At 54.5% G+C, this 26,571-nt stretch overlaps 1 protein-coding gene across 2 annotated transcripts in view; it reads right to left on the minus strand.

The window, feature by feature from the left end:
* Positions 1-1,949: 1,949 nt before the first annotated feature.
* Positions 1,950-26,571, minus strand: part of SAMD14 (sterile alpha motif domain containing 14) — a 28,293-nt gene continuing 3,671 nt past the window's right edge. Inside the window, exons 2-10 of one of the 2 annotated variants that reach the window (XM_090044720.1) lie at positions 19,998-20,049; positions 9,271-9,407; positions 7,707-8,028; positions 7,061-7,148; positions 4,534-4,608; positions 3,875-4,034; positions 3,155-3,274; positions 2,673-2,828; positions 1,950-2,199 (exon numbers count right to left, since the gene is read on the minus strand). In XM_090044720.1, coding sequence (XP_089900846.1) covers positions 2,044-2,199; positions 2,673-2,828; positions 3,155-3,274; positions 3,875-4,034; positions 4,534-4,608; positions 7,061-7,148; positions 7,707-8,028; positions 9,271-9,407; positions 19,998-20,037 — 1,254 coding nt within the window. In that variant the 5' untranslated portion in view covers positions 20,038-20,049 and the 3' untranslated portion in view covers positions 1,950-2,043. Of the gene's footprint in view, positions 2,200-2,672; positions 2,829-3,154; positions 3,275-3,874; positions 4,035-4,533; positions 4,609-7,060; positions 7,149-7,706; positions 8,029-9,270; positions 9,429-19,997; positions 20,050-26,571 lie in introns of both variants that reach the window. The other variant, XM_090044719.1, reaches the window with a different exon arrangement.

Genomic DNA, 26,571 nt, shown 5'->3' on the forward strand with positions numbered 1-26,571 from the left:
TTCAGGACAGGAGAGAAGAGAAGGGCATCTTGCTTCATCCAGGACATCCTGTGGTAGGGGAGGGCATCTTTCTCCCCCTCTGCAGCATGGAGACAAGGCCTGTTCGCCTGGCTGCCATGGTAGGGGTCGCTACATAGGGGCTTGACAGAGGGAATCCAGCTCCTTGAGGCCTGAAGCCTTTTGTTCTCCTGGCTGGCAGCTCAGTCTTTCCTGATGGTTGGGCAAGGAAGGATCTCTGGGATCCCCCAGGAGACTGTATTTGTTGGAGGGGATTGGTTTGTATTATACCAAAAGGCCCAGATCGTATTCTGCTACAACTACGAGGGGATCTTTTCCCCAGGGAGCATCATTCTCTAGTGGCTGGGTGGGTGAGCTTTGGTTGGCTGTGTCATGGCTCCTTGGCCAGATTGATGGTCACCCTGTTACCCGAGACAAGCCACAACTAGAGTTCATCCCCTGCAGCATTCATGGGCATAGGAGCCCCTTGCTCTCTTTTCATCCTCCAGCAGGTGCAAGGCAAGGCCATGCTCAGAGCTGCTGCACTCACTAAGGAGATGCTGATTCCCTGTGAGCACTGCTCCAAGTAACTCTGTGCCGTGTGTACCAACATGCATGGGGGGGGAGCCAGGTGAGCCCAGCACTGGGCTAATGGGGGATGTATGACATTGGTTGGGAGCCAGCATGCACAGAGCAAGCCTATGCCACCTTTCTCCACATGCAGCCCCCTCACTACTGATCTAGCTAAGAGGGCAAGAGCCTACTACAGCTGCATCAGTACAAACAGCAGAGGGCTGTGCTTTTAGTTCAGCAGGTTATGTGTTCACCCCCAAGGGAGGCACTGCAGCCTTGCATTTAAAAATACCTCCCTGGTGGGCCCTGCTGACGCATACTGCAAGCTCTCCCATCTAAATGCAGGGCTGTTTGATCGCAGGCCCTAGGCCATACTTCACATAGGCTGCATGCCATGCAGCTCCCTGAGAACTCCAGTGAGGGCAGGACAAGTTCCCCGTCACTGCCGGATGAGGTCCCACCAGGCACCCTCCCACTGTGCTGCCCCACGCTGGAGGCCCTGGTGGTCAAAGCAGCAGCAGCAGCCTGCAGGCCCCCAGTGGGACAGAATAGGTTGGGAGGTGACAGGTCTTTAACAAGGATGCCCTTTCTCCACCTTGTTGGGAATGGAGTTTCAGGACCACAGGTTACAACTGGCTGTAGCTGGACACCTCTAGATCTGACACTGGGACCTGCCCTAGTGTTGCTTCCTTGGCAGGCTACCTGACAGCCCCCTCCAGGAGCCCGCAGCGCAGCACATAGCCAGCCCCCTGGGGCTCATTGAAACTAGTTTTATTCCCTGGTAGCCTCTCCCTTGCCATGGCACCGAGTGTCTGTGCTCTCTAACAAACAAACCATTCCCTACTGGTCCGAGCCGTGCAGGCCCAGGCCCCTCTTGTGGGGGAGGGGGGAAAGCCCCTTGGGGGAGTGCCTGAACTCAGCACAGGATGGCCCATGGGTGGGGGAAGGGGTAATGCCATGCACTATCTTCATCCTGTGTGCCCGCTGTGGGTGCCGGGCTGTCGTTCGGGGGGGTGGCCGTGGTGCGCATGGCTCAGGGGAATGGGGCAGTGTGACAGGGCAGCCAACTGGCACGGAGCAGGGGAGACACCTTGGCACTGGGGACCAATCAGGAGCAGCTGAAGGGAGGGAGAGCAGAAGTAGGGCATCGACTCCTCCCCAGCACCTGCCCTGTTGTGCTCAGAGCTGCACGTGCCAGGCTTGCCCTATGGGGTGGGGAATGAGGCAGAACATGGGGAGAGGGGTTAGGAGGCAGCCGGGACACCTGTGGTGGAGCGGCTCCAGGGGCTGGCGTCGGGGTGGCACTGATGTCCCAACACAGCGCTGCCACCTCCGGCACTGGCAGGACCCCCACAAAGTCTGGTGCTGCCCAGCCCGAGACCTCCATTGTGGTCCATGGCTCCTGCATCCCCTGTGTAGGGGGGAGCCTGTGCCACTCCCCCAGGGACTGTTTGCCAGAGTGTCTTGCTGCCCTTAGCTCCTGCGCTGCTCCTGCTCCTTCCGCTTCTGCTTCTCCCGCTGCTTCTCCACCTTCTCCTGGGCCTTCCGCTCCTTCTCCACTGCGGCGCTCAGCTCCTTCAGCTTCCGCTTCAACAGCCCCCGGTCATGGGAGTTGCTGACACCCAGGGCCTGGTCAGGGGAAGGAGGGAGCAGAGGCTTCAGGATCTTGCACCCCAGGTTGCAAGGGAAGTCCCTCCGCCCTCCAGCCCTAATGGATCAGCCCAGTGATGTAATCAGCCTGCTCACACCCCTCCTGCCCCAGTGGGTCAGCCCCATTGGTCACTACTCCCTTCTGCTCCAGTAAGTCAGCCCATGGGTGTCACTAGGCCTGTTAAACCCCTCTTGCCCCACTGGATCAGCCCAGTGAAGTAACTGGCTTACTTGCACCCTTCCTGTCCTAATGGATCAGCCCATCGTTACCTGTCCTGCTTTTATCCCTCCTGCCCCGATGTGTCAACCCACTGGTGTCACTAGTCCTGTTACACCCCCTCCTGCACCAATGGGTCAGCCCATTAGTGCTTCTAGCCCAGCACCCCCATCACAGACTGCAGGGATCTGGAGCTACTCCAGCTTCCCATCAGGGCTTTCTGGCACCCACCTACCTTCAGCTTGGCCCCATCTAGGTGCAACAGCTGCTGGCCATCCACCTCGCGGGCAGCAAACTCCCCCACGTACTGCTCCAGGTTGAGGCTCTCCAGCCACTGCCCCACTTGTTGGCAGCTCCAGCCTGTGGCAGCGCTGAGTGGCTCATCCAGAAACTGCAGCAGAGGAGGGGAGGTCAGGGGTGACTGGGCTGGGGGGGTGGAAGGGGCAGCCCAGGCAGGTCCCACACTCCCACCCCCAGGGCATCCCCGGAGGGGCTGCTCTGAGAAGCAGACCAGCTCCACAGCATGGGGGACTGCCACCCCTATGTTCCCCATAGGCACTGTGGGGGTCAGGGCAGACCCAGCCTAGCTGCAGCGGTCCCTCAGGTGTGGGGCACCCCTGCTGTTGCCTTGACCAGCTGAGTTCTGCAGCCACCTGGATGGGTCAGCTCTGGACCCTGGAACCAGCAGGGCAGTCCCGCCCTGTCCTGCAGCCTCACCTCATCCGAGGACTGGGACAGGGTGTGGTAGGGATAGGAGCACTTGGATTCACTGGCACCGCTGCTCAGGATCTTGGGGCTGCTGCTCGGTGGGGTGGAGTCATCGCTTAGTGTGGATTCCTGTACCAGGAGAGGCTGCAGTGTAAGCATCACCCCTAGGGGCTGCACCTGGCCCTGTGGGAGCTGTGGCTCCCTCTCATCTACTGGTGCTGCTCTGGACCCTATAGGGGGCTTCAGTTCCCTGCCCCTTCATCTACAGGGGGCTACACATCCCATGTAGCAATGCTGCCCTTTGATCTGAAAGGCAGCACACATCTACCCCCATGGCAGTGCTGACCCTGGCCCTATTGAGAGCTTAAACAACCTTCCCTATAGCTGGCCTTTAATCTATATAGCTCTACACGCCCTCTCCTACAGGAGGGTTACCCTAGAGCCTGTCAGTGCCACCCCCTATTTCAATGCTGACCCTAGCTCTATTGCATCCTCCCCTGTGGCTGGCCCTGACCCTCTAGGGGCCTTAGGCACCATCACATCACTGTGTCAACCCTACAGGGGACTTTAGCACCCTTCCCTAGAGCTGTGCTGTTCCAGACCCTACAGAGTGGCCCTATGGGCTCCCACTCCACTTTTCTCTACCTGTGCTGCCCATGCCCCTCCCCAGATGTTCCTGCAGGCCTTGTTGCTTCCTGCTGGCAGTCCAGGATGCGGGCTGGGACTCACCTGGGAGGCCGACTTCTTGGGGCTGAAGCCCTCGTTTTTGGGCGAGCAAGTTGGGGAGACGGTGCTGCCAGAGGAGGCTGAGCCCTTCCCACTGTCCGTGAACCAGGAGAAGGGCATGAATGGGGACACGGATGAGCGGCTGGAGCCCTCCATCAGCTCTCTGGGGGAAGAGCCAGGGCTGGTCAGTGGGGGAAGCTGCAGGGGCAGGGAACCCCTGTGAAACCCTGCCCCAGGGGGCCCAGCAGGCTGCCTCAGAGTTAAGTCTGTCCTTGTGCGTGTCTCCACCCATCCTCCTCCCTGCCTGTCTCCTCCACCCCTTCCTCTACCAGTCTCCTGAACACTCCCCAAACACTTCTCCTCCATCTCTAAACTCATCCTCCCTCCCAGGACCTCTGTCTCTGTAGCCTGGCCCTTTAGCACTTGCCAGGCTCATGAGGTCCCACTACTTCAAGGGAGGTTTGAACCTGTATAGGGGAGGCCCATGGGGCCTGAACAAGCCAAGTGGGTTAAAAGAGAGGCTGAGGATGGGTCAGGAGGCCGTGGCTGCAGCTGTGACTGTATGGCTTGGTGAGATGTTTTTGCTGTGGACACTGCCTTGGGACATGTCATGGTGAGGGGCTACCTCACAGCTGAGGGTCCTGCAGAGGTCTAGTCCTTACCTGCTGCCCATGGACAGTCTGTTGCTTCCTTTTTCCTTCCTGCTTTTGCTGGAAGACGCCCGTCTCAAGGTCACCCTGTGGTAGAGAGGAAAGGACTGTCAGCACTGGGACAGAGGAGGTGGGTGCCAAAGGGACGGGGCAAGATGGGTTCATGGCATCAGCTGGGAGGGGCAGGGGACACCAGGGGGAATGAAGGATTTGGACCCATCCATCTCTGATGTGATCTGCCCTTGCCCACACACAGCCCTTCATCCATCACTGCACCCTCCACCCACCAACATCCTCCACCCTGTCAACATCCACTGACGCATCTGCAGGCACACCCCTCCATCCCTTCCCCACAAACCCCACTTCGTCCATCCATCTCTCTGGCCTCACACAGACTCCTCTATCAGTTCATCCCCACATGTTCTTCTGTTGATCCATCCATCCATCTGTTCTACCAGCACCTGCCCACCACAGCCTGCAACGTCCTACATCCCCCTGCAGTAGCCTTTGTTGCCCCTCTCTCCCAGGCCTGGAGAGGGGCTGGCTCTGCTCTTGGAAGGAGGCTCTTGGGCTTGCAAGTCTCTCATCATCTGGAGCACAGTGGCATCCAAGGGCCCCAGCCATGGACTTGGGGCCCTCACTGAACTAGGACCTGCATAGAGCAGCCCCTGCCCTGGTGAGCTGACTGGCCCCAAATACGACTGTCCAGCAAGATGGGCCTCTTGTGTTATCCCAGAGGCAGTGAGTACAATGGCAGGCTGTGCCAGCCAAGGAGGCCTTAGAGTTCAAGGCCAGGAGTGACCATCCAGCCTGATCCCCTGCATCACAGAATCCAGACAGCCCATCAGTCAGCCCAGAGCTTCTGGCTGAGCTGTGGCTTTCCCAGGGCTTGTAGCCACGACCCATACCATGACGCTGAGTATGTCCCAGGAGCCACCTGGTCCCCTCCATGTTTTGATACTGTGCTTGTTAGTGGGCTCTAAGCCTTCCTCAGGGTAATCTACTCCCAAGCGGCATCCTCAAGAGGGAGAGGGAGATGTGAGCAGGAGTCCTATAGGGGCATAGGCACAGATGAGTATCAGGGACCACTGGCTTATGGTAGCCTAGGGAAGGGGAGATGGAGCAATGCAGGGTCCACAACAGGCCTGCAGGTTGCAGGGAGGACACAGGGTGTCCAGAGAGAATGGGAGCCTGTAAAGAGGAGGAAAAAGCACATCCACTCGCAAGCGGGCTGGGGGTCCATAGACCGCTCTGAGAAAAACTAGGTCATGGTGCTTCCACAGCCTGGGCCATGGGCCCTCAGGGGCTCTATGGAAACAGGAGTGCTAAACTGGGTCTGGGTGGTATCAGGGATTCACTGTAATGGGTCTCTGCCTCCAAAGGCAACTCAGGAGCCTTCAGGCAAAGGCAATCCCAGTCCCATTTTGCACTCTGGCCTTCCAGGGCACTACCCTGTATTCACCTGCCATGCCTTGATCTTGATTATAATAAATTTGGGAGACAGCCCTCAGATTACCAAAGTGACACCTTAGGTATCTCACTCTGTCCTACTCATCACTGAGTCACCCGTGTCTGGCCCAGGCTTTAACTACCTCTAACTCTTTTAGGGTGTCCCTGCCCTCAAGTGGGCTCAACCCCTCTCCCCAGCATCTTGGATCTTAGTTTCTCGGACCTCAGTCTGCCAGCTCTTAGTCCCCAGGGCCTCTGTCAGCCCCAGATGAACCAAAAACACAGTGTCCTCCCTTCAGGTGCCCACAGTGGCCTCCCTACAAGCCACTCCTTACCTCATAGCTTAAACAAAATCATCAATGGAATATACTCATGGCCTCACTGAATCCTATACTGTCTTGCAAGGCACCTTCCCTCAGGTCCCCTTCTATTGCTGGCACATGCCACCCTCAGCCCCTCTGGGCTTACTTACTATAACATGTCTCTTCACAGCTCCTTCAGGGAGCTCTATTAAGTTCCCCTGCCTGGGCGAGACTGAATCCTCAAGCCTGGTTTATAACTCCTGCTGGGTTTTGTCCCTTCTGGTCACTATACTCCCCTACCCCAGTACAGCATAGGAGGTCTCTGTTTGTAATCTGAAGGCTAGCATCCCAGGGCACCTATATATGTGCAGCGAGGTCGCTCTGGTGCACTGTAATTACAGTTTGTTGCAGCAGACTTGATTAATCAAGTCCTCTGGAGTGTGGTAATTACAGCAGACTCCAGCGTCATGTGCATCAGCATCCCCAGACAGAAAAATGGTGGTGGGGGCGATTAAACTAAAGCTCGTTCTAAACTAAAGCGCCCTCGCTGCCACTTTTCAGCATGGGGACACTGATATATGTGATGCTCCAGGCATTTTAATTAGAACAGCTCTTGGAGCCTCTCTAAAACACCCCCCGCCTTCCCCCCCTACACACTCCTGTTGCATGTGTATAAATGCCCTCAGTGGTCCGCAGCCCTCTAGCAGTGCTACCTGCATCACTGATACCGTATAGTACTGCCCCACTCTACTTAAGTAACTGGGGCTAGTGGCCTCTGTCACACTCACCCCAAATCCAGGAACTTCCTCCGTGTCTTCTTGTCCAGGCCGATGGTGGGGCTGGCAGGCTCTGGAGGGCTCGTGTCTCTGCTGTCATCTGGAATACAACAGGAGGAGGTCAAAGGGCCTGGGAGGACATGACCTCCCCTCCCTTCCCTGGGCAATAGGTTTGCCCCTCCTGGGGTGGGGAAGCCCACTAGGCTTGGAGAGGAGGATGCTAAGAGGAAAGGCGGTGTGGCCTGCGGAGCCCAGGCTGCTGGCAGGTTGTCAGCTCAGTGAGAAGGTGCTTCTTTGCTGCTCCCACCGAAGACCATATGGGGATAGAGCATGGTGCTGAGGGCCATCAGGGAGCAGCATCTGCCTCCTTGCATTGCAGTCTTTCTCTGCCCAGCTGGGACCGCTGCGTTCTGCAGCTCAGGACCCATCCCAGTGAGGATGTGCAGTGCACTGGGGCAGGGAGCCCCGCTGCAGAAAAAAGCAGGGGAGCCCTGGCAGAGAAGAGAGACACGTCTCCTAGCCTCTCCCAGCAGGAGGTGCTAATGTGCAAGGTGTGGGAGCACTGCAGGGCTGGAAGCACCCAGCCACCCCTGCCCAGCCTTTCCCAGCAGGCAGGGTGCAGGGTGCTGGCAGTGGGGTGGAGCTGGTGGGCCATTACCTTCACTGTGCCGCTCGGGCCGGTGGTCCCTGCGGGCATAGATAGGCGAGCTGTCTGAGCTGTGGCAGGACTTGGGTGACGAGCTGGTGGGGGTGCCCCCCAGGGCCTCTTGGGAAGACACATTGGTCAGGGGCCGGTAGCGGATGAGCGGGGACGAGGGCTGCTCGTCCTCCTCCAGCGTCCTCCGCACAACGGCGGTCTCGAAGGAGAACTCGGTGGCACGCAGGAACGGGGAGGAGCCAGACAGGGGCGACGACGCCTGCAGGGAGGAGTGCAGCGGGGACCGCATCCGGTGCAGGGGGCTGCCGTAGCTGTCAGCTCCCTGCGGGCGGGACACCCAGGGGTTGGCCACTGGGGACCTATCCCATGACAGACCCTGGCACCCACTGCCCCAGGGTGACTCCTGCCTTGCACCCTTTGAGCTGATGCAGCTGCAATCGTGGCAGAGGGTTGAGGCTCCTGGCCCCACTCTTGCCATAGTGCCTGAGTGTGAAGGGGTGGGGTGGGCACCCTGGTCCAACACCTGAGTGCATCTAGAATGGCACCCACTTTGCAGCCATTATGGATTAGCCCATTGCTGGGCTTCTCCACCCCCCTCCCCACCAGCCTTCTGCCCAGCTCTTGCTGGGCTCCCCCTCCTCTTCTGCAATAATGGATCAGTCCATTGCTGGGATTCCCCCCTGCAGCTACATTGAATTAGCCCATTGCTGGGTTTCACATCCCCCCTTCGCATTGGATCAGCCCATGGGTGGTAGCCCCCACCCCAGCAGTTCCAAGGGAGTCTCCCTTTGCTGAGAGCCCCCTCCCTGCTGCTGCAATGGTTGGGCCCATTGCTGGTCTGGCCTGTGGTGCATGTAGCCCAGTACCCCCCATCATGCCAAGCTGGATGACGTCATTGCAGGGATCCCCTCCTCTTAGCTGGGGTCACTAGTACACCCAGCCTGGTGCCCCCTCCTCCCACCACACTGCAAAGGTGTTGCATGGGCCCACCTACCTCTACACCTCCCTACTCTCATGGCTGTTCGGCTCTCGCCTCATCTCCCACAACGCTAGCATCGGCTACTCCAGAGTGGGGGGCAGGTGTAAAGCCCCAGTAGGGAGGGTCTCTGGGGTAGGCATGTGTCCTGGCGTGCTCGTTGGGCAGCATTGGGTGCACATGGGAAAGTTTGTAGCCATTGCTTTGAGCCCTGTGCTGTATGCAGCGTCCCCCTTCTCCCCACCAACCCCCTGGCTTGTCCAGCCCTTCCTGGCACCTTTCCTCAGCCTTGGCCACTGCTCGCTGCGCCAGATGGCCCCAGCATCTGCCCTGGCGTGAACAGGTGGCAGGGCATTGCACTGGCAGCACACACGGCTGGCCCTGGGACAAAGGGCAATGGGGGGCAAGATGAGACAGCCCTGTAGCCTGGTCCAGGGTGGCAGTCGGCACCAGGATAAGGACAACAGTGACTTGGTGGGGCAGAAGAGGCTGGGATTGTACCTTAGGAACGCCTTCCCTGCTGCCTCTGCCCTTCCACCATGGTAGCACCGTGCCCCTGGGGGTTGGAGGGACTGGGCACACACTCACTTTCCTCTCCAGGCTCTCATCCCCCTCTGTGGAGCTGACACTGTCTCTCAAGCGGGACCGGGATGGGCGCTGCCGCCTGCCTTTGACCGATAGCTGGGCTCGGGCCTTCTGCAAGCTGCTGTCCAGTCTCTGCGTCTCTGGAATCACATCATTAAAATCTGGGAGTGACAGAGAGAACGGGGTAAAGAGGCGGGAGAGAGAGAGACAGCCAAGACAGACGGCAGAGAGAGTGCAAGGAAGGACAGACAGGGCAGATGGAGGGGCACACAGACAGGGAGAAGGGTGCAAGGACAGAGAGAATGGGGGAGAGGAGAGGGGAAGGGGAAGAGGGGTGAGGAGGGATGGGGGAACATCCCAGCCAGGGACGGGGAGGGTATGGGGAAGGAGGGGGTGGAACAGGAGAACAAAGAGAGAGTGTTCAAAGAGACGCACAACATTCGTTCTGTCCTGCCCATTCCCTGCCCTGTCCTGCTCCCCACGGCTCAGCCCTTCTGCACCTGAAGCCAGGGCAGGAGGCAGCTTGGACCCATCTGGGAGCCAGGGGCACTGCTGGGCAGAATCCGGCCCCGTGGGCTGCTGGGAGTGGAGCCCTCCCAAGGATTTGGGGTGCAAGGAAGGGGTGGGGGTGGGGGGAAACCTATGCAGTTGCAAGGGGGAGGAAGCGCTATGGTACTGCTCAGGTCTTCCTGTGCAGGGGAAGTTTTGCCCAGCCTCCTCCTGCCCCTCAGCTCAAAATGGACAGCTTCCTAATGGCAGGTGGCTGGGTCGCTGACAATTGCCCCTGCTCCCACCCCTTCCAGCCAATAAATTCACCAGCCATGGCTTCCAATAATGCTGCAGCCCCCATATTTCCTCCCTGCTACACAGGCTGTCTGTGCTGCCTGGGTGGTGGATCTGGGCTCTGCAAGTGGTGTTGGGAAAGCTGGGAGCAAAGAGCCAAGCTGAGTCAAGGTTGTAAAAGCTTTCCCAGCCAGTGCAGGCCCGACGGGCTTCATGTCCACCCCCTGCATTTGGTTTGCATCTGGCTGCTCATGCAGAGCAAGCGATGGGCCTGCACAGACACCCTGTGCACTGGTGCCAGAAGCAGTGCCAGCCCTGCCTGGGTACACTTGCCCAGCCCCAGCCCAGCCCCAACTCCAGCCATGTGCTGTGGGCTCCGTGCAGATGTTCCACAGAGCCCCTGTGTGACCCTAGCAAGGAACTGGCCACTCATTTTAAGGGTGTTGCAATCTGCTTGTGGCTTGGCAAGAATTAAGCCACTTGCCTCACACCACACTGAAAGCCATTGGAAATGCTGAGGATACCAACCTGGGCCCCCAGTCCCAAACTCTAACCACTAGTCCACCTTCCCCTGCCAAAGCTGCATGTAGAACCCCTGGTACCTCAAGAGGAGGCTACGTGGCAGGGTGGGGATCACCGTCACCTCCAGCTCCCCTTCTTTGCACAGGGGGCCAAGCCTCTGGGTTGGCACCCCGCTCCCACCTTTGGCTTGTGCTTAGCATGCAGACTCCTGCTCCGGGGTGGGAGGGAAGGGAGGGGGGGAGAGCTCCCCTGGCAGGAATGCAGGAGAGAGAGGGAGTCTGCTGAAAAGAGGATCACTCCAGCTGACACCAGCTCTTGCCCCAGTTCCTATTCCTCTCCCTGCCTACCACAAATAGAGCCTCACCTCCACCCCTATTGGCAGCTGTGTTCCCATGCTTATGTTCATGCACAATTCACACAGTCACATGCATGTACACAGAGGACATGCAAGGACATGTATGGACAGTCACATATTACACTTACATTCACACACATGGGTAAATACACAGTCACACACAACACAGTCACACAGAAGTCCATGCTTGCACACACTCAAAAGTGCACTCTCGTGCACGTACACACAACTTGCTCTTTCCAGCCCCAGGAATTGAAACCACTCAGCCTGAACTGGGTTTGCAGCTGCTCCCAGTACTGACAATTCAGCACCTGGAGGACCCCGAATGAACTGAGTCCCATGGAAGCTACCAGCAGCCTTCACAGTGGGGCTGTCAGCACTGAGCAGTGATCAGCCAAGACACCACAGGTGAAAACACCAGGAGAAAAGGCCCAGCAGGGGAAGGATGCGTTAGTTTGGAGCATCTGTACCCATTCTTCCTGTATGCTCTTGACTGTGAGGTGGAGATACAGGCTGGAGACACCACAGGGGCCTGAAATGGCCTGAGAAACAAAACTGTCAGGGAGGATGCAGGTTACTTTGGGCACAGTGGGACCAAGCTAGTGCCACCCTGCTGCCACTTTGTGCTAGCTGTACAAACACCAACCCCACTACAGCCTGCTGCTTCCTTCTCCTATGCCCCCCCCTCCCAATGCACACATTCGTTGACACTCCCCATAGATGGAAAGACACAGTATCAATCTTTTTCCCTCACTCACACATACTGGCAATCTCTCTCAAGCACACCCAAGTATATACAGAGTGAGAATCTCCCCCTTACACACATACATCCACCTTCCAGCAATCTCATCTCCTTCTTTGTTGTGTTTCAAGTCTAGACTTTCTATATGGTCTGGTTCCCAATATTCTGCACAGCCATTGCTTCTTGTGTTGGTGTTGCCAGATCTTGTGCAGTGCATTGTGGTCTTGTGGGATGTACCTCTTCTCCAAAACACACACACACAAAGGAGGATATACCTGCACACAGAAGGTAGTGATTGCCTCCACCCCCTACAATCTCACACACATCAAAACATGCAAAATAGCACCACAGCAGAACTGCAAACACACACATACCAGGAAGCATCCACCCCTGCCTAACAAGAGATGCACTAAACAGCACTCCTTCACTCTCCTCAAACATACAGGCAGCCCCTTCCTCCTGCACACGAACATGCTGTACACAACAGTGTAAGCACACAACCAGTATTGTCCCTGACCTTGCCCAGCCATCTCCCCCCAGTGCACAATACTTGTGAGGTGCTGTCATTCTGACTCAGTAGTACTTACACTGGTGTAAGGAGTGTGTACATGGTTACACAAGGGGCAAGCAATAATGAACCTGTGTTCCAGACACACACCAAGAAACTCCCTCCCATAATACACCTCCCCCAAACTGTGATGTCATGGTGATGGGCCCTTTGCCTTGCTGTTGGGAGAGGAGAGGGATCTAAAGAGAAACACAGGAAAAGATGGATACAGGGTGGGCTCTGCAGATGACAAGTGACAATAATGCACTAACAGTTGTATAGGCACCCATAAATACCAGCAGATACTTAAGACACTCCAGACCACAGGCTCTGCACCCAGGCATGAGCATGGATGTGCTTTGGCACACTAAGGAACACCCTGTTTGCTTTGTGTATCTGCTGTGTCCAGCCAGGACTTTTCAGGCATTGCAGCACTGAAAGAAGAGGTAAGATGCTACAGTTTGTACCCTATAGTCCAGTGGAGTTGAAATCATGGGGCCTACAAACCTGGGAAAGCCCTGTGCTGACTGGGATGGAGTTAAATGCACACATGTTATCACACACACACAAACACCCCCCCCCTTGCCCTTGCCAACCATCAGTGCTTGCAAACAGACAGATAGACACATATGGACACACATATATGCATGCATGCACACCCGCCCAGAAGACTGGATATGCAGCTTCACTCTCTGCAGTGCTACTCTTCATCCTACTCCATAAATCCTCCCCCAGTCCCAGTGGCAATCCAATTTGCAAAGCAGCAGCAGCAGCAGTGTGCATCCATCCATTATGGTCCATAAAAATGTTGTCTCCAGAGGAAGCGCTGGGAGCTGGAGACTGCTGCTAATGGGGGAAGGAGTACGGTGGTAGCCAGACTCTCCTCCCTCCATTCTCCTTTGCAGCTGAGAGTGGGGGCAGGGGCCCCTTACAGGTCTACATTTACAAAGGGGCCTATGGGGGAGATGACCACCACCCAAACCAAGTTGAAACTGGTGTGTATTTTGAGCCTTATCCAGACCCTCTCCTGCTGGGTCCAGAGCTCAGGCCTCAGGAGGAGCTGGTCCCGCAATCTCACAGCATGGAGTGCAGATACTTTGTGGGCTCCCCACCAGGCACATAATTGCCACTGCTGAGCCCCCAGCTGTGGTACTTATAGCTGAATGAGGGCACTGCATGGCCAGAGTTGGGGGCAGAGGGCACCTGGGGTCAAGGTGCACTGCCAACAGCAGGGGGAGCTATAGATAGCACTGCAGTGCCATGGGGAAGGGGGAGACAGGCCTGTTGGCATGGCATGACCAGTGTAGGGGAATGGGGTACATCTCCAAAATTGGCTGGGCCAGTACAGATTGTGCTGTCCACATATGGTCCCAGGTGTCTTGGGCAGCACCACACTCGCAAGGCTGAGGGTCTTTGGCTGGCACTGCACTGCCAACCCCAAGATACACACTCCTGACAGCACTGGGCTGTTGTGGAGTGGGTATGAAACTAAGAACATGCCCTGACCTGCACACTGAGTTGTCCATGGGCCTGTAGGCAGCTACACAGTTGGATATGTGCATGCACACCACTGCACAACCTCTGCTACAAACTCACACTGCCACCCGTTCTGCATGGATACACACGCATGCACATATTACACATACACTCTGGCTACACACACATCCTTACACACAGAGGTATATACATACACACACTACATCCCCATGAGCACTACTACACATATAGAAATCACTGTGCACCAACACGCATGCACATACTAAAAGATGAGACACACAAACTAACACACACTGCTATACAACACCTCTCACTCCCCCTCTCCCTCCCTCTTTTTCTCTCTCTCTCGTACTTCCTCCTCCTAATATCTGAGCTGCCTCTGCCTTTCTTGCATACAAAGCAGAGATATGCCTGCAGGAGACCATGAATACTTAATTAGGCCTGCCCAGCACCCCCTGGAGAAGATAAATCCATGTGCTCACTCTTTAGCACTTCATGTGTGTGTGTGTGTACCCATGTGTAGTGATGTACGGATGTATAGGAGCATATATACATCCGGGTTTCCAGACATGTGCGTGCATGTGTATGGACATGTGTAGCAGTATGCATGTTACCTGGTATGTAGGTGTATGTGTGTGGCAACTACGTATGTGTAGTGGGATGTGTGTGTACTGGGACATGTTGTGGCAGTATGTATGTATGTAGCAGCGTGTATGTGTGGGAAGTAGTGTTTAGAGGTGTGTGTATGTAGGTCACTGTTTGTAGCTCTGTGTGGGTGTTTGTGTGTGCATGCAGTGGTGTATTTGTGACAGTGTGTGTGTGCAGGTGCAGTGCTATGTTTGTAATTGTGTGTGTATATGGGGGGGGGTGCGCACAAGCCTGCATGCCTGTGTGTTCAACAGTGTGTATAGCTGTGTAAAACAGTGTATGGATGGAGTGGAGCATAGGTGCATGCAGATTAACTCCTTCCTTCCTGAGGCAGAAAGGAGAGGAGGAGTTTCCAAGAGCTGGATGTCAGCTACTGCATAACTAGTTGTGGGGGAGGGGGAAGGGATTTGTTGATAGAAGAGCAGTGGACCAGTGTGATGGAGGCAAGGACAGAGAAAGAATGGGTAGGGATGCAGATGGGCACAGGGAACCTTATCCAGAGCCATCTGCCTCCCAACTGGCTCTGGGTGGACATTTAATGGGCAAGCTGGAGTGATGGAGGGGATCAGCCTGGCTTGGCCTGGCCTGGCCACAAGTGATACGACACCAAGATCTCGCCTGCTGTCCTTGGAGGCTTGTGCCAGGACACAGCCTTGTTTCTAGCTGATAGACCCCCCTGCTGCTTCCTCTGGGGGTAGGACAGAAGTCAGGTATCAGGGAGAGAGGAGGTCAGGGGGTATGAGTAGGGAGGGTTCCTGGATGTCTTCAGACATTCATCTGACAGGTGACTGGTAAAAGTAACTCCAGAGAAACAGACAGACAAATGGAGAGGGAGAAAGAGGGAAGGATGGAGCTAGGGTGAGGGCAATGTGGGGAGGCAGACAGAGACAGATTTCTTTTTAAGTGACTTTGCTTTGAGATCAGAGCACATGCATTATGCATAGAAGTATGGGAATAAGGAGGAGTAATTGCAGCTAGCTCTCCTCACGGCACTCCCAACATACAGGACAGAGGCTCCCATTCCACCCTGATCTGGGCTCCAGCCTTCCCCACTTCATCCCAGGCACCTGAAGGAGCTGCCATAGCAGATCAGCCCACCAGCACCAGTCCATCATGCCTCATATCAGGCCTCCTGTAGCAGACAGTTTTGGTGCTGAAAGGAGAAAAGCTCTCATATGCTTAGCTCTCAAGCCAGGCAACCACATGCACACCTGGGGTCTGGTGGTGAGAACCAGGGGTTTGCATGGAGTGAGCTGAAGGTTGGTACAGAGCATCAGGAAGCTCCATCTCCTGACAGGGGACTCAGCCTCAGTCCCCACCTCTGCCACAAATCTGTTGCATGACCTTGGTTGTGTCCCTTCCCCTCCATCTGCTTCCATTCCCTGTGCCTTGACATAGAGGGAGAAAGCTCCCCAGGCTTTGTCTTGTCTGACTAGCTTGTGAGCTCTTCAGAGCAGGGGCTCTCTCTTTCTGTGTATATATGTACAGCACTTTCATGGCAGGCTCCACTCTGCTTGGGACCATGGGGCCCTACTGAACTGGAGGCAGTAAGGCCCTGGCTGTCCCTTCCATCACTTGCAAATCCAGGCCTGGGTTTAGGGAAACTTTGCATGGTAGCATCATATCGTGGAGCTGCCAGGAGTTACAGGGTCTACGTGTGTCCAGCAGGTACCACAAACATTCCCTTTCCACCTGCAGCTTGAGCAGGTCCCATCTCTGGCTCTCACAAGGGATGCTGCCCCAGCAGCATTGGGTTGTGGTTTCTATGGTGGAGGTTAGGAGCAAATAGTGTTTCCCAAGAGACAGAAAGCCTGCAGGGCCCTGCCCAACCCCCATAGCAACACACAGGCTAGTCTTTGGGGACAGAGATGGAAAATACCCAGGAGGCAGCAGGCTGAATGCCAGGCCACCAGAGCCTGCAGTTTAGGGGCATGGACATGTGCACAGCTCTGTGCCCAGCACCTTGCACCCAGACATCTGTGCATGGCACATCTAGTCCTGAGCTCCTGTCTCCCCATGGGAGGGTGGTCATGGACCTTCCATGTTTCCCAGGAAATGTGAACCTGAGCACTGTTGCCATAGAAACCAGAACAACTTGGAAAAAATCCAGGTGTTCCATCCCATCCCACTGGCCACTTGGGGAAACGGCCGGCACAGGTATGGGAGGAGAATGGGAAGAAGCACACAGAAAGGGACTTAAGAAGCTACTGAATTTTGATTAGTAGCCCCAGAGGAAACCCCAAAGGAGTCAGACTGTGTGAAGAGCTCCAGGCCTCACAGAAGGTCTTCAGCACCCATCAATGGGTCTAGACTTTCCAACAATCTCAGCACTCAGTTAGGCCCCTAAGCAAGATGCCTGCACTGGAAAAATATACAAGGCAGTATGATCAAGTGAATGGGACACTGGACTTGGATATAGGATTTCTGGTTCTGTTCCTGACTCTGCCACTGACTTGCTGTTTGATCCTGGGCATTCCTCCACTCTCTGCCTCTTTCCTACCCATTGCCAGGCTTGTTGCAGAGCAGGGAGTTCCTCTCCAAGAAATAGTCCTGAGAATCTTTTTAACATGGGCAAAATAGCTCTTTTCCCTTAAACTCCTTCTCCCTTCAATTAAATCTGAGGTAGGCACTTGGTCTAGGAAATGTCAGCCCAAATGTTTAAAGTTTGGCAAAAGTGAATGTGACTGAAAACAGGATCTTAGAATGGAAAGTGTCAGGCAATCAGAGGCATCACTACCAGCCTGCCTAAATACTCACCCATCTTTGATGGCCTCAACAGCAGTGGTTCTCAACTGCTCAAGTACACTTTGGACTTTCACTTATTTCTGGATTACGGAAAAGTAAAAGAGCAATTCTTTTGATGCAAAGAACTCAAAAGGACCACAGCAGAGCAGAATGGTTAAAATTATGAATTTCTATTTGACATCTCTGGGTTTATTTCGTGAATCATATATGTACACCTAACTGTGATAAGATTGTATTTCATCCTGTGGTACCCTTGGTACTCTTGAAAGATGTCAAGGCACCCCAGGGTGCAGCATCACCCTTGTTGAGAATCACTACTCTACAGCCATCTTTGCCTGACAGCTCATCCACTGCTTTCCAAATACATCACTGTACAATAAAACTCTGTGCTGTGCAGCTGTTTTTAGAACAGGCAGTGCCCCTGGCCTCTGTGGTTCTTACATGATATTAATTTCAGCACATCCACAGCCAGACCCCAGCACCATCCCTGCTCTTTGCTCCTTCCTCAGACACACCTAACTGCCTCCATGCAACTGGGTGCTTCCAGCTGAAGCCTTGTCTGAAAGAGTGAGCACAGAAACAAAGCAGAACTGCAACTCTCGGAAGCCCAGCACACAGAGCTTACTTGTGCAAAGGTGTGCCCAAGCACACAGGCACTACTATATGCATGAGCAGATGCAGGAGAGCACACACGGGGAAATGCAATGTGTACACACATTTGCAAACTCACACAGGTGCAGCTATTCACACATAATGCATGCATGCGCAGTTTGCACACCATTTGGTAGGCAGTACACATCCACTGTGCACACATGGGTATTATTCATAAACATCTGCACCCATGGGACTATGCAAATGTGTGTGAGTGGGTGCCTGTGTTTGGGCACCTTTGCATAAGTGCACATGCATGTGTTCACCCCCAACTGCCCATGCTAATGAACATGTAAGTTGCTATGCTGTCAGTGTGCAGCTGGCCCTGTGTTTTCTCTGCCAAGCACTGCAAACACCGCATGCTGCTCAGACAGCAAATGAAGCAGGAGAAAAATCCAAGTGCTGCCTCAGGGCAGATCCCTCACGAGGGAATCTGCTTGCTTTCCCCCTGCCCCCAACCTGTTTGTTTATTTATCTGTCTAAGGTGCCATTATTTTCCTCTAGCTGCAGCTGGGCACCACCCCTCTGCCCCACATCAGCAGACAGCGCGTGTTCCTTACACTCCAGCCCCCTGGGAACCAAAACAGTGGCACTCACTGTATAACAAGGAGCAGCCTCCTGTTAACAGCAGACAGCATGTGTGACATGCATGCACTCTTCCAGTGCTGTCAGCCCAAGATAAGAGCACACACATGTATGTGCACACAGGAAGGCATCTTGCCTATATAAACATGCTCATGGAGAGCATCACACATGCATGCAACCACACACATGGGGAATAAGAAGTGCATACCCAGGGGTAGAAAACATCTCACACAGAGAATCACATATGCCTGTACACAGGGAGAGGATGTGCAAGAAGAGAATCACACACATACAATCACAGGCACAGGGAGAGAGAAACTTGCACACCGAGAATCACATTCATATACATCCCCTGGGAGAGGATCACACATACAGAGGGAGTGAAAATCATACCCAGGTATAGAGAATCTCTCCCACACACACAGTAATGCTCACCCTCCTCCCCACCATCTCCATGGAGAAGATCCTTCACACACATAGTGTAAGGGGGCTGTGTGCATCCAAGCCATAAATTGCCCCTGGCTTATGCTCTCCCAGTGGTTGCGGGGGAGAGAGTGGAGGCTACATGGTCCCAGACTCCTTTCTGCCCAGTAGGCTGCCAGGTCTGGCTCCAGCTGGTGCATGCACAGATACAGGGGGCAGGAAGTGGGGACAAACCCATAAAGGAATCATCCTCAGGGCTGGAGGGGGCACTAACAGGTGAAGTCCTGTTGGATGGAAAGCTCAGGCCTTTCTGCTAGTGGCACAGGCCCACGCAGTTCCTGGGCACAGGGAAAAAGGCCCTCAGCATTCAGGGAGAGGGGTTCACATGTAGGTGCTGCCTCCACTACCCCCAGAGCCTTGTGCTTGTGTCTGATGCTGGGAAGCCAGGATGGAAAAGCATCCAGAGTTACAAGGAGACAGCAGGATGGGACACATGGTGTGTGTGTGTGTGGGGGGGGGGACAGAGCATTTCCATTCACCTCAGGCACTGTATGGACCTCAGTGTCTCTCACTCCCACATCCCTGATACTGGTATTAAGCCTGGATAGAGCTGATGGGAGGGGAGGGTACTATGGGTGAGATGGGTGAGCTGCAAGCTCTGCCTGGACTCTCCAACACCCCTCCCCCAATTTGCTAGAGCCATCTTCAGCTCTTCACATGCATGCGCGCGCGCGCGCGCACACACACACACACACACACACACACACTTCACAGCTAGGCCCTAGCTCCCACCTCTCACATAGTCATGCGCATATGCACACACCACAGCTAGAGCCCACTTCCAACCACACACAGTTTATATTCCACCACACACCTGCCCACAAATCCAGGTAGGCCCTGACTTCTACCACACACAAACACACACACAAATACAGCCAAACACTAGCTGTACCACAGCTTCTTCTACACCTACACACACTCAGAGCCAGGCACTTATTCCCATCACACACAGCTGGTGCTAGCTCCCTTCCCTCCAGCCAGGCCCTGGCACCCAGCCTGGTCTCCCTTCCCATTCCCTGCCATGGGTTTCTGCTCTCCCTTCCCTGCTCTGAAGCCTATTGGCACCAGGTGAAGGTCCCCCATGGGCAACAGTGCTGGGGGAAGCTTGGGATAAGTGGCACAGAGGGACTAAAGTGCAACAAAAGAGGGGAGGGACTGTATATCATACTTACCAAAAACTTCATCCATGTCTTGGAGTGTGGAGGATGACATCGCGGGGCCGATCTGCAGAGAAAATGGAAGAGGGGGATCAGGGCCCAGTGAGATGACCCGCTCTGTCACAGGTTCCCAGCCCTCCATCCCTCCCCACCCAGCTCCCTCAGCCCCATATGCAGAGCAGCTGGAGCCATGCAGTTCAGGCACCGGCATTAGTGCCCCCACCAGCAGCACCATGGACAGCGCCTCCTAAGCACCAGACCAGGGCTGGCCTGGCAGCTTCACCCCCTCCCCAGCTCCCTGCAAGTGCTTAAAGCTCGGTGATAGATCCCCTGCAGGCCCCCTCCCAAATACACCCACTGCCAAAGCCCGGCTCTTCCATGGGGTCCATCCAGAGGGGTATGGGACATAGGACTGCATCACTGGGACGCTGGGCCAATGGAACATGCCGGGGGGGGGCACTGCCAAGTGCACCATCCCCAGAAGGAGATGAGTTATCGAGCTGCCCCAGAGCTGCCATGGGGATGCCCCAGACTGTAGGATGCTGTTGCTCTTACTGGGTCAGCCCTGGTCAGACGGCATCCCTGATAGCACAGCACCGTGGGCCCCTGTGTGCAGGCAAAGCAAGGGAACAGCTATAGCAAGAGCCCTCCGTGGCCACCAGCACACATGATTTCACTTCTCCCTTCCCCCATCCCTGTCCCCCTTCCCCCCATGCCTGATATCTCCATGGAGGGAACCAGGATGGATGATGCAGGAGACATGCATGACAGTCATCTGCTATTGTCCGTGCATTTAAAGAGACAGGGCCCCTATTTCCCTCCCACTGCCAGAGAAGGCTGCACCATAGCCTTTTCCACTGCTGTCACTGGAGCCAAGAGGGAGGGTCACCCAGAGGAAAGTGGTAAGAGGGGAAGAAAAGTGCAGACAAGCTGGAAATACTATTTGCTCAGGGAGGGGGTGAGAATTGGATGGGGGTATTGTACACCAGGACAATCTCACCCAGAGCTCCAGGGAATTCACTTCCACACAGTTTCCTGGAGCTAAGAGAAAAAGGGGACTGGGCTTCTGTCTATGCCAGTGACTGCAACCTGGGTTCCCGTGACAAGCTGGGGATCCATGAGATCCTTTTCAGGGTGCTGCAGGGTGCCACACAAAGCTAGCACTGTTAGATGTCTAAATACCCACAGATGATTCACAAGATAAATACAATAGGAACCACAGTGAAAAAACTATTCAGGTCTGCTGGGGGCTTTCTGAGTTCTTCGCAACAGAAGATTTCCCCGTTATTTTTCTGTAGTCATGAAATGAATGAAAGCTATGAGCTGGCATTTCCAAAGTGGGTGTGTGTGTGGGGGGGGGGGGGGGGAAGGGGGGACTTGAGTCTGGCAGGGAGGGGGAGTGGGCCTTGTGTCTAGCAAGGTTGAGAACTATTGGCCTATGCAGAACAAGAGTGCCCCAAGCTGTAACCAGAAAAGCTCAAGGAGGCAAGAGCTGGGAAGTGGCAGAACCCTGATGCTTTAGAGCATGAGCTGATGAGGAATCCCCTGGGGTAAGACAGGGACTTTTCCTGAGGGAGGATACTCCATAGGTGCCTCCCTCTGCAGTAGTTGGGGCTGCTACCCATGGAGCCAGACCCCAGGAGGGAGATTCTGTCTCAGCAGGGCAATCTGCCCCCCGGCCCTTTGATAATGGCAATTCTCTCCAATAATCCTGTGTCTTATACAGCCCCATTCATCCAACCATCTCCTGAGTGCCTTCCAAGCAGTGCATCCAGCCATATGGTTCCCAAGAGAGGGGCTGACTGTAACCACCAGAGGGGGAAACTGAGGCAGTCACAAACTCTGGAACCACTGCAACCCAGTCAAAGAAAGGCCACAGGAGTCCTGATCCCCCTAGCCCAGCTACATAATTCACACTGCAAAATCATGGTCCTTCACACCCTGACAGTGAACAAATCTTACATGGGCAGAGAGAGACACAGCACATAACCAAGTCTCTGTGGCCAGTGGGCCTGATCCCACCAAGCCCCAGGCCCAAGGCTCTGACTGAGGCTGTGTGAGGAGTGGGAGCAGGCTGGCACCAGTCATGACTTGCTCCCAGCTCCCTCATCATGGTTACTGGCCAGAGGAGTGGCCTTGCTCCGTGCAGCAGGGAGGCTGGGCAGGCCTGGCCTGGTGCATTCAAGCATAGCCCCATATCTTCCAGCAAGCAAGAGAGCGAGAGCTGTCTCTCTTGGTGCTGTGCCAGGCATTTGTTTGCTTTCCCTGCTGAGCTGTTGGCCTGCATTTCCCCAACAGCAGCAGCTCCCTCTGTTGCTTCCCAATATGCTGCCTGCCAAGCACGTGGGGAGTGGGTGGGGGCTGCAGAAGTTACAGCCTGTACTGCCTTGCCCCCAACACTTAATGGGCAGCATGAGTGAAGGCCAAACAAAAAGGCAGTGGGCACTGGGTCCTGAAGTGGTGGATGTGGGGGGATGGCAAAGTAGTAGAGCTTCTTCTACACTAGGGCCAGGCTGCAGCAAGGGGAGGTGGCAGAATCCCATTCAGGTGCAGTTGCCCTCCTCCTGGGGTGCCCCCTGTGATACCCCATGCTCATTGCAGGGTGGGACACAGACACTTCCTCTGGACAGCTCCTAGCAGGTCCTCAGCCCTAACCTATCTGCATGCAGACAGGATGCCCCTGGAAGCAGATGAATTCTGCTGGAGGCCCCAGGAGCCTTGAGCTTCCAGCTGGAGAATGGAACTGACACCCCACAGCCCTGAATGGGGACAAACAGGAAAGCAGGACTGATGGGGAAAGAAATAGACATGTGCATTTTTCCCCATCTCTAGGAATATGCCGTGCCCTACTATCCTGCCCAGTCCCTGGCTGGAAAAGGGGCTGGGTTCTCACTCACCTGCAGGTACGGACCGAGTCAGTCTCAAAGGAATTTACAAAGCCCCTCAAGCTGAGATCAGTGTCTATGTGCCCCCATGGGGTGGTGGCATCAAACTGGTCTGTGTAACCCAATGATTTTCAACCAGGGTGCTGCTGCAACCTGGGGTGTTTTGAGTTCCTTTCCTCAGGATGCCACACACTGTCAGCACTGAACACAATTCACAAGATAAACCAGAGATTTCAAATAGGAATTCACAGTGTTAAGAACACTCTGACTTGTTGTAGGCTTTCTGAGCTCTCTGCAATGGAAAAATTGCCTTAGTAGTTTTCTGTAGTCAAAAGATGAGTGAAAGCTAAGAGCTGGCATTTTTCAAGTGGAACCTGGAGTCTAAGGAGGGGTGGTGTGAGTCTAAAAAGGTTGAGAACCACTGGTTTAGACTGTGGGCTCTGTGGCACAGGGATTGTCATTCCCTACATGTGTGTACAGTTCCTAGCACAGTGGCAGTCAGGTTCAGGCCTCTGGGGTACTACTGCAATGGAGAGAGGAACAGGTCCATGTTTGGCCCAAGATCACAGAGCACCCAGGCACCCTCACTCCCCACCTCTTGCTTTAATGATCACGGCACTTGGCTGCTTCTGGCCTCATTAGTTTTAGGCTTCTTTTCCATCTGAAATCCCCTCTGAGCTAATCAACTGGACATTTTCTTCTTCTTGCTATTCACTGCTGTTTGCACTGTCATGGGGCCCCAGAGGCTGCTGTGCAGATCAGGGCCCCACGGTGCTGGGAGCTGCACATGCACAATGAGGGAGAGTTCCTGACCCAAAGAACTTCCAGTTCACAAACAAGGCTAAGGGGAAGCCAACACAGAGGAAGGGCATCTCAGGAAGTGTGCAGAGCATACTATACTTGATGTGTGCATCCCAAGGCCTGAAAACAGCTTCCTGAAATATGCAGTTTACCCAGCTCAGTGTAAAGGCTAATCACCAGGCCCAGGCTCACTGGCTCAGCATTCCTGACCTTCCCAGAACACCGTAAGCCTCTAATGGCAGCCTTGGAATGGACCAGGCCTAGTGGATGTGGATTCAAGCCTGCTTTAGAAGACTAGAAAATTAATGACTCCTACTCACTTTCACCAGGGGTGCAGTTAAACAGAGCACAAAGCCCTGATCAAGCAGGCCAAAGGCTTCCCATGCACTCAAGCAGTTTATGCAATCCATTGAAATACAGATAACTCATGCTGGCTCTGCTGGAAGCAGTAGGCCAGGAATGGGGCCTACAGTAAGTGAGTTAGGTACCGATCTAATATGAATGTAAGTGGACTACCCTCTAATGTTCCTTTTGTTCCCCTGCAGAACAGGGTCTGAGAAATGGGAACCCACTGGGAAAATAAGTGCCAGAGAGTTCCCTGTCCGGTAGCCTTAGTTACAGCTGTCTTCTACCACCCTGACACAATGTCCATCACACTCCTGGTGCACTAGTGCAGGAGTGAGCAAACTCTGAGCAGTGATGGGCCAAATTAAATGGAGATCTGTCTTAGGTGGCCACTGCCTATAACCTAGCCATGGCCAATCTGCCCTACTGCTAAATGCTGCTGATTTCCCCTGCTGCTGTATACCACTGTGTGGCACTCTGTGCCACGGATTCCTTCACCACTAAGCAGTGCTGAATCACCAAATGCCACCACTGTCACAGCTGCACCACCTAGATACAATCCTTTTGTAGTCTGGGTCCAGCCTGTGGGCTTTGGTTGCCAAACCCTGTACTAGACAGTAACAACCTATTCTTGCTATTGGTGTCAGGGGTGCTGCTCTTTCAGTTCAAGAAGCAAGGTGTCACACTTCTGGGCCAGCATTCAAACCCAGGCAGGAGGGCTTGTACAATCCTTGTGGCTCTCACAAGGGCTGCTCAGCTGGCTCCAGAGATCACCTTCCCCACCACTGCTACTGGGGCATCAATGATGGGGTGTTCTCCTAGTGCTCAAAAGCAACCTTCCTGGTGTCAGAAACGATCAGTGAGGACCACTGTGCTGCCATAACTTCACAGCCTTGCTCAGACCAGCCTACATTGGCTCAGAGCCTGCCTGTCTTCTTCCTCCTGCAGGGAATTAGCTGGTACCACAAGGGGAATCCTTTCAAGCAAACAAAGGGAGGAACCAAAGGCACTTCCCTCCTCCTTAATCTAACTGATGAAAAGCAAAGAGGAGCATCTCCAGCCTTCTCATCCCCTGGGAGTTCTGGGAACTGTCTGAAGAATCAGCCCACACACACCGGACTTCCCAGCTGACTGACTGCACACGTAGAAAGGAGTCTCCTAGCAGCCCAGTGCCTTTGAGCCACAGTTGCTCCATGATCAGTGGGCCAATGAGCCAGTGCATTCCAAGTTGTGGTGACCTTGCAATGGGCCCATCTACACTGCCATAGCAATCATGGACTAAACTATTTCAGGTGAACTGCCTGTAGGGAATCAATGGTGCCTAAATAAAAGCAACTTTGATTCCACAAGAGATTGTCCACTGAGGATCATGACAGAGATTTTCTGGAGCAAGTAGCTAGACAGTGCTAGGGAGTCAGGGATTTGGTGCCACCTTCAGTGGTGCACTGGGATCCATGGTGAAAGGCAGTGCCCAGTATTTAAATCATCCTCCTGCTGTTCTTCTTTTGGGGTCCAGCAAAAATCTGGACTCCCTTGTATGCCCAAGTCAGTTCCAACCTGCCACTTCTCTGGTTCCTCCCTCCCTTTGTGACCAGAAACCTCACAACATCCCAAGAAAGACTGCTGTTGTAACAGGACCAGTCTGAATAGGTCACCACTAGACACGGCCCCTGAGGACCTCTTTTCATGAGGTGTTCTCCCATGGGAGAACAGAGAAATACTGCATCTGCCCAGCAGAAGGAGGCAACTAGTCTTCAGATGAGAAAGAGCAAGGAAGATGGTAAACTAGACTAGGGAGCAATCACCAGCATTTTTCCTCTTGCTGTTCTCACTGATTTTGTAGCTTGCACACATCCTGCAGCCCCAATACTGGACCAGACTGGACCCCCCTACACACACACACAGCACTCAGCACTGTATAAACCTTAAGCCCAAGGGGGTCACAATTTCAGTGCAACATCTTTGAGGGGCTTGGTCCTCTAGGCATGAGTGTAGCTGAGAACATCACCACCCCCCTAGCATGGACACTGCACCAGTACTCAGGGCTGCTGTTTTATAGGCTCAAGTCCAGAGCCACACTCACCCCTGTATAATTCACGACTGTGGTGGCATCTCACCAGGGCCAGCTCTGTGTTGGTGAGGATATTCTCAGCTCTATCCTGGCTCCCTGGGCAGCCATGGGCTGGGGCAGTGCTGGAATCACTTAGCTCATTTCATTCAGGGCAATCCCACACAGGTTGTTCCATCTTTGGTAAAGAAGGTTGGACTGGTGTGCTGGGTCTGAGAAAACCTGAGCTATATCTATGCCTTTGCCACTGAGCTGCTGGGTAGACATGAGCAAGTCACTCCCCTCTCTGGGCCTCTATCTCCCATCCCACAGAGACTCTCTGTGCCTACGCAGTCTCAGCACTACAAAACTTGGCCTCAGCCAGCACCCTGAGATGTATGCTGTGGATCACCAAGACAAGAAAACATCTAGGACCAGTCAAGGGGCTAAATTTTGTATGGGGGCCCCACCCCAGACCAGCAGGATTGCATACATTTACACCTCACCTTTG

Source organism: Crocodylus siamensis, chromosome 4, assembly GCF_052110815.1.
Source record: "Crocodylus siamensis isolate JL-2025a chromosome 4, ASM5211081v1, whole genome shotgun sequence".
Classification (NCBI taxonomy): Eukaryota; Metazoa; Chordata; order Crocodylia; family Crocodylidae; genus Crocodylus; species Crocodylus siamensis.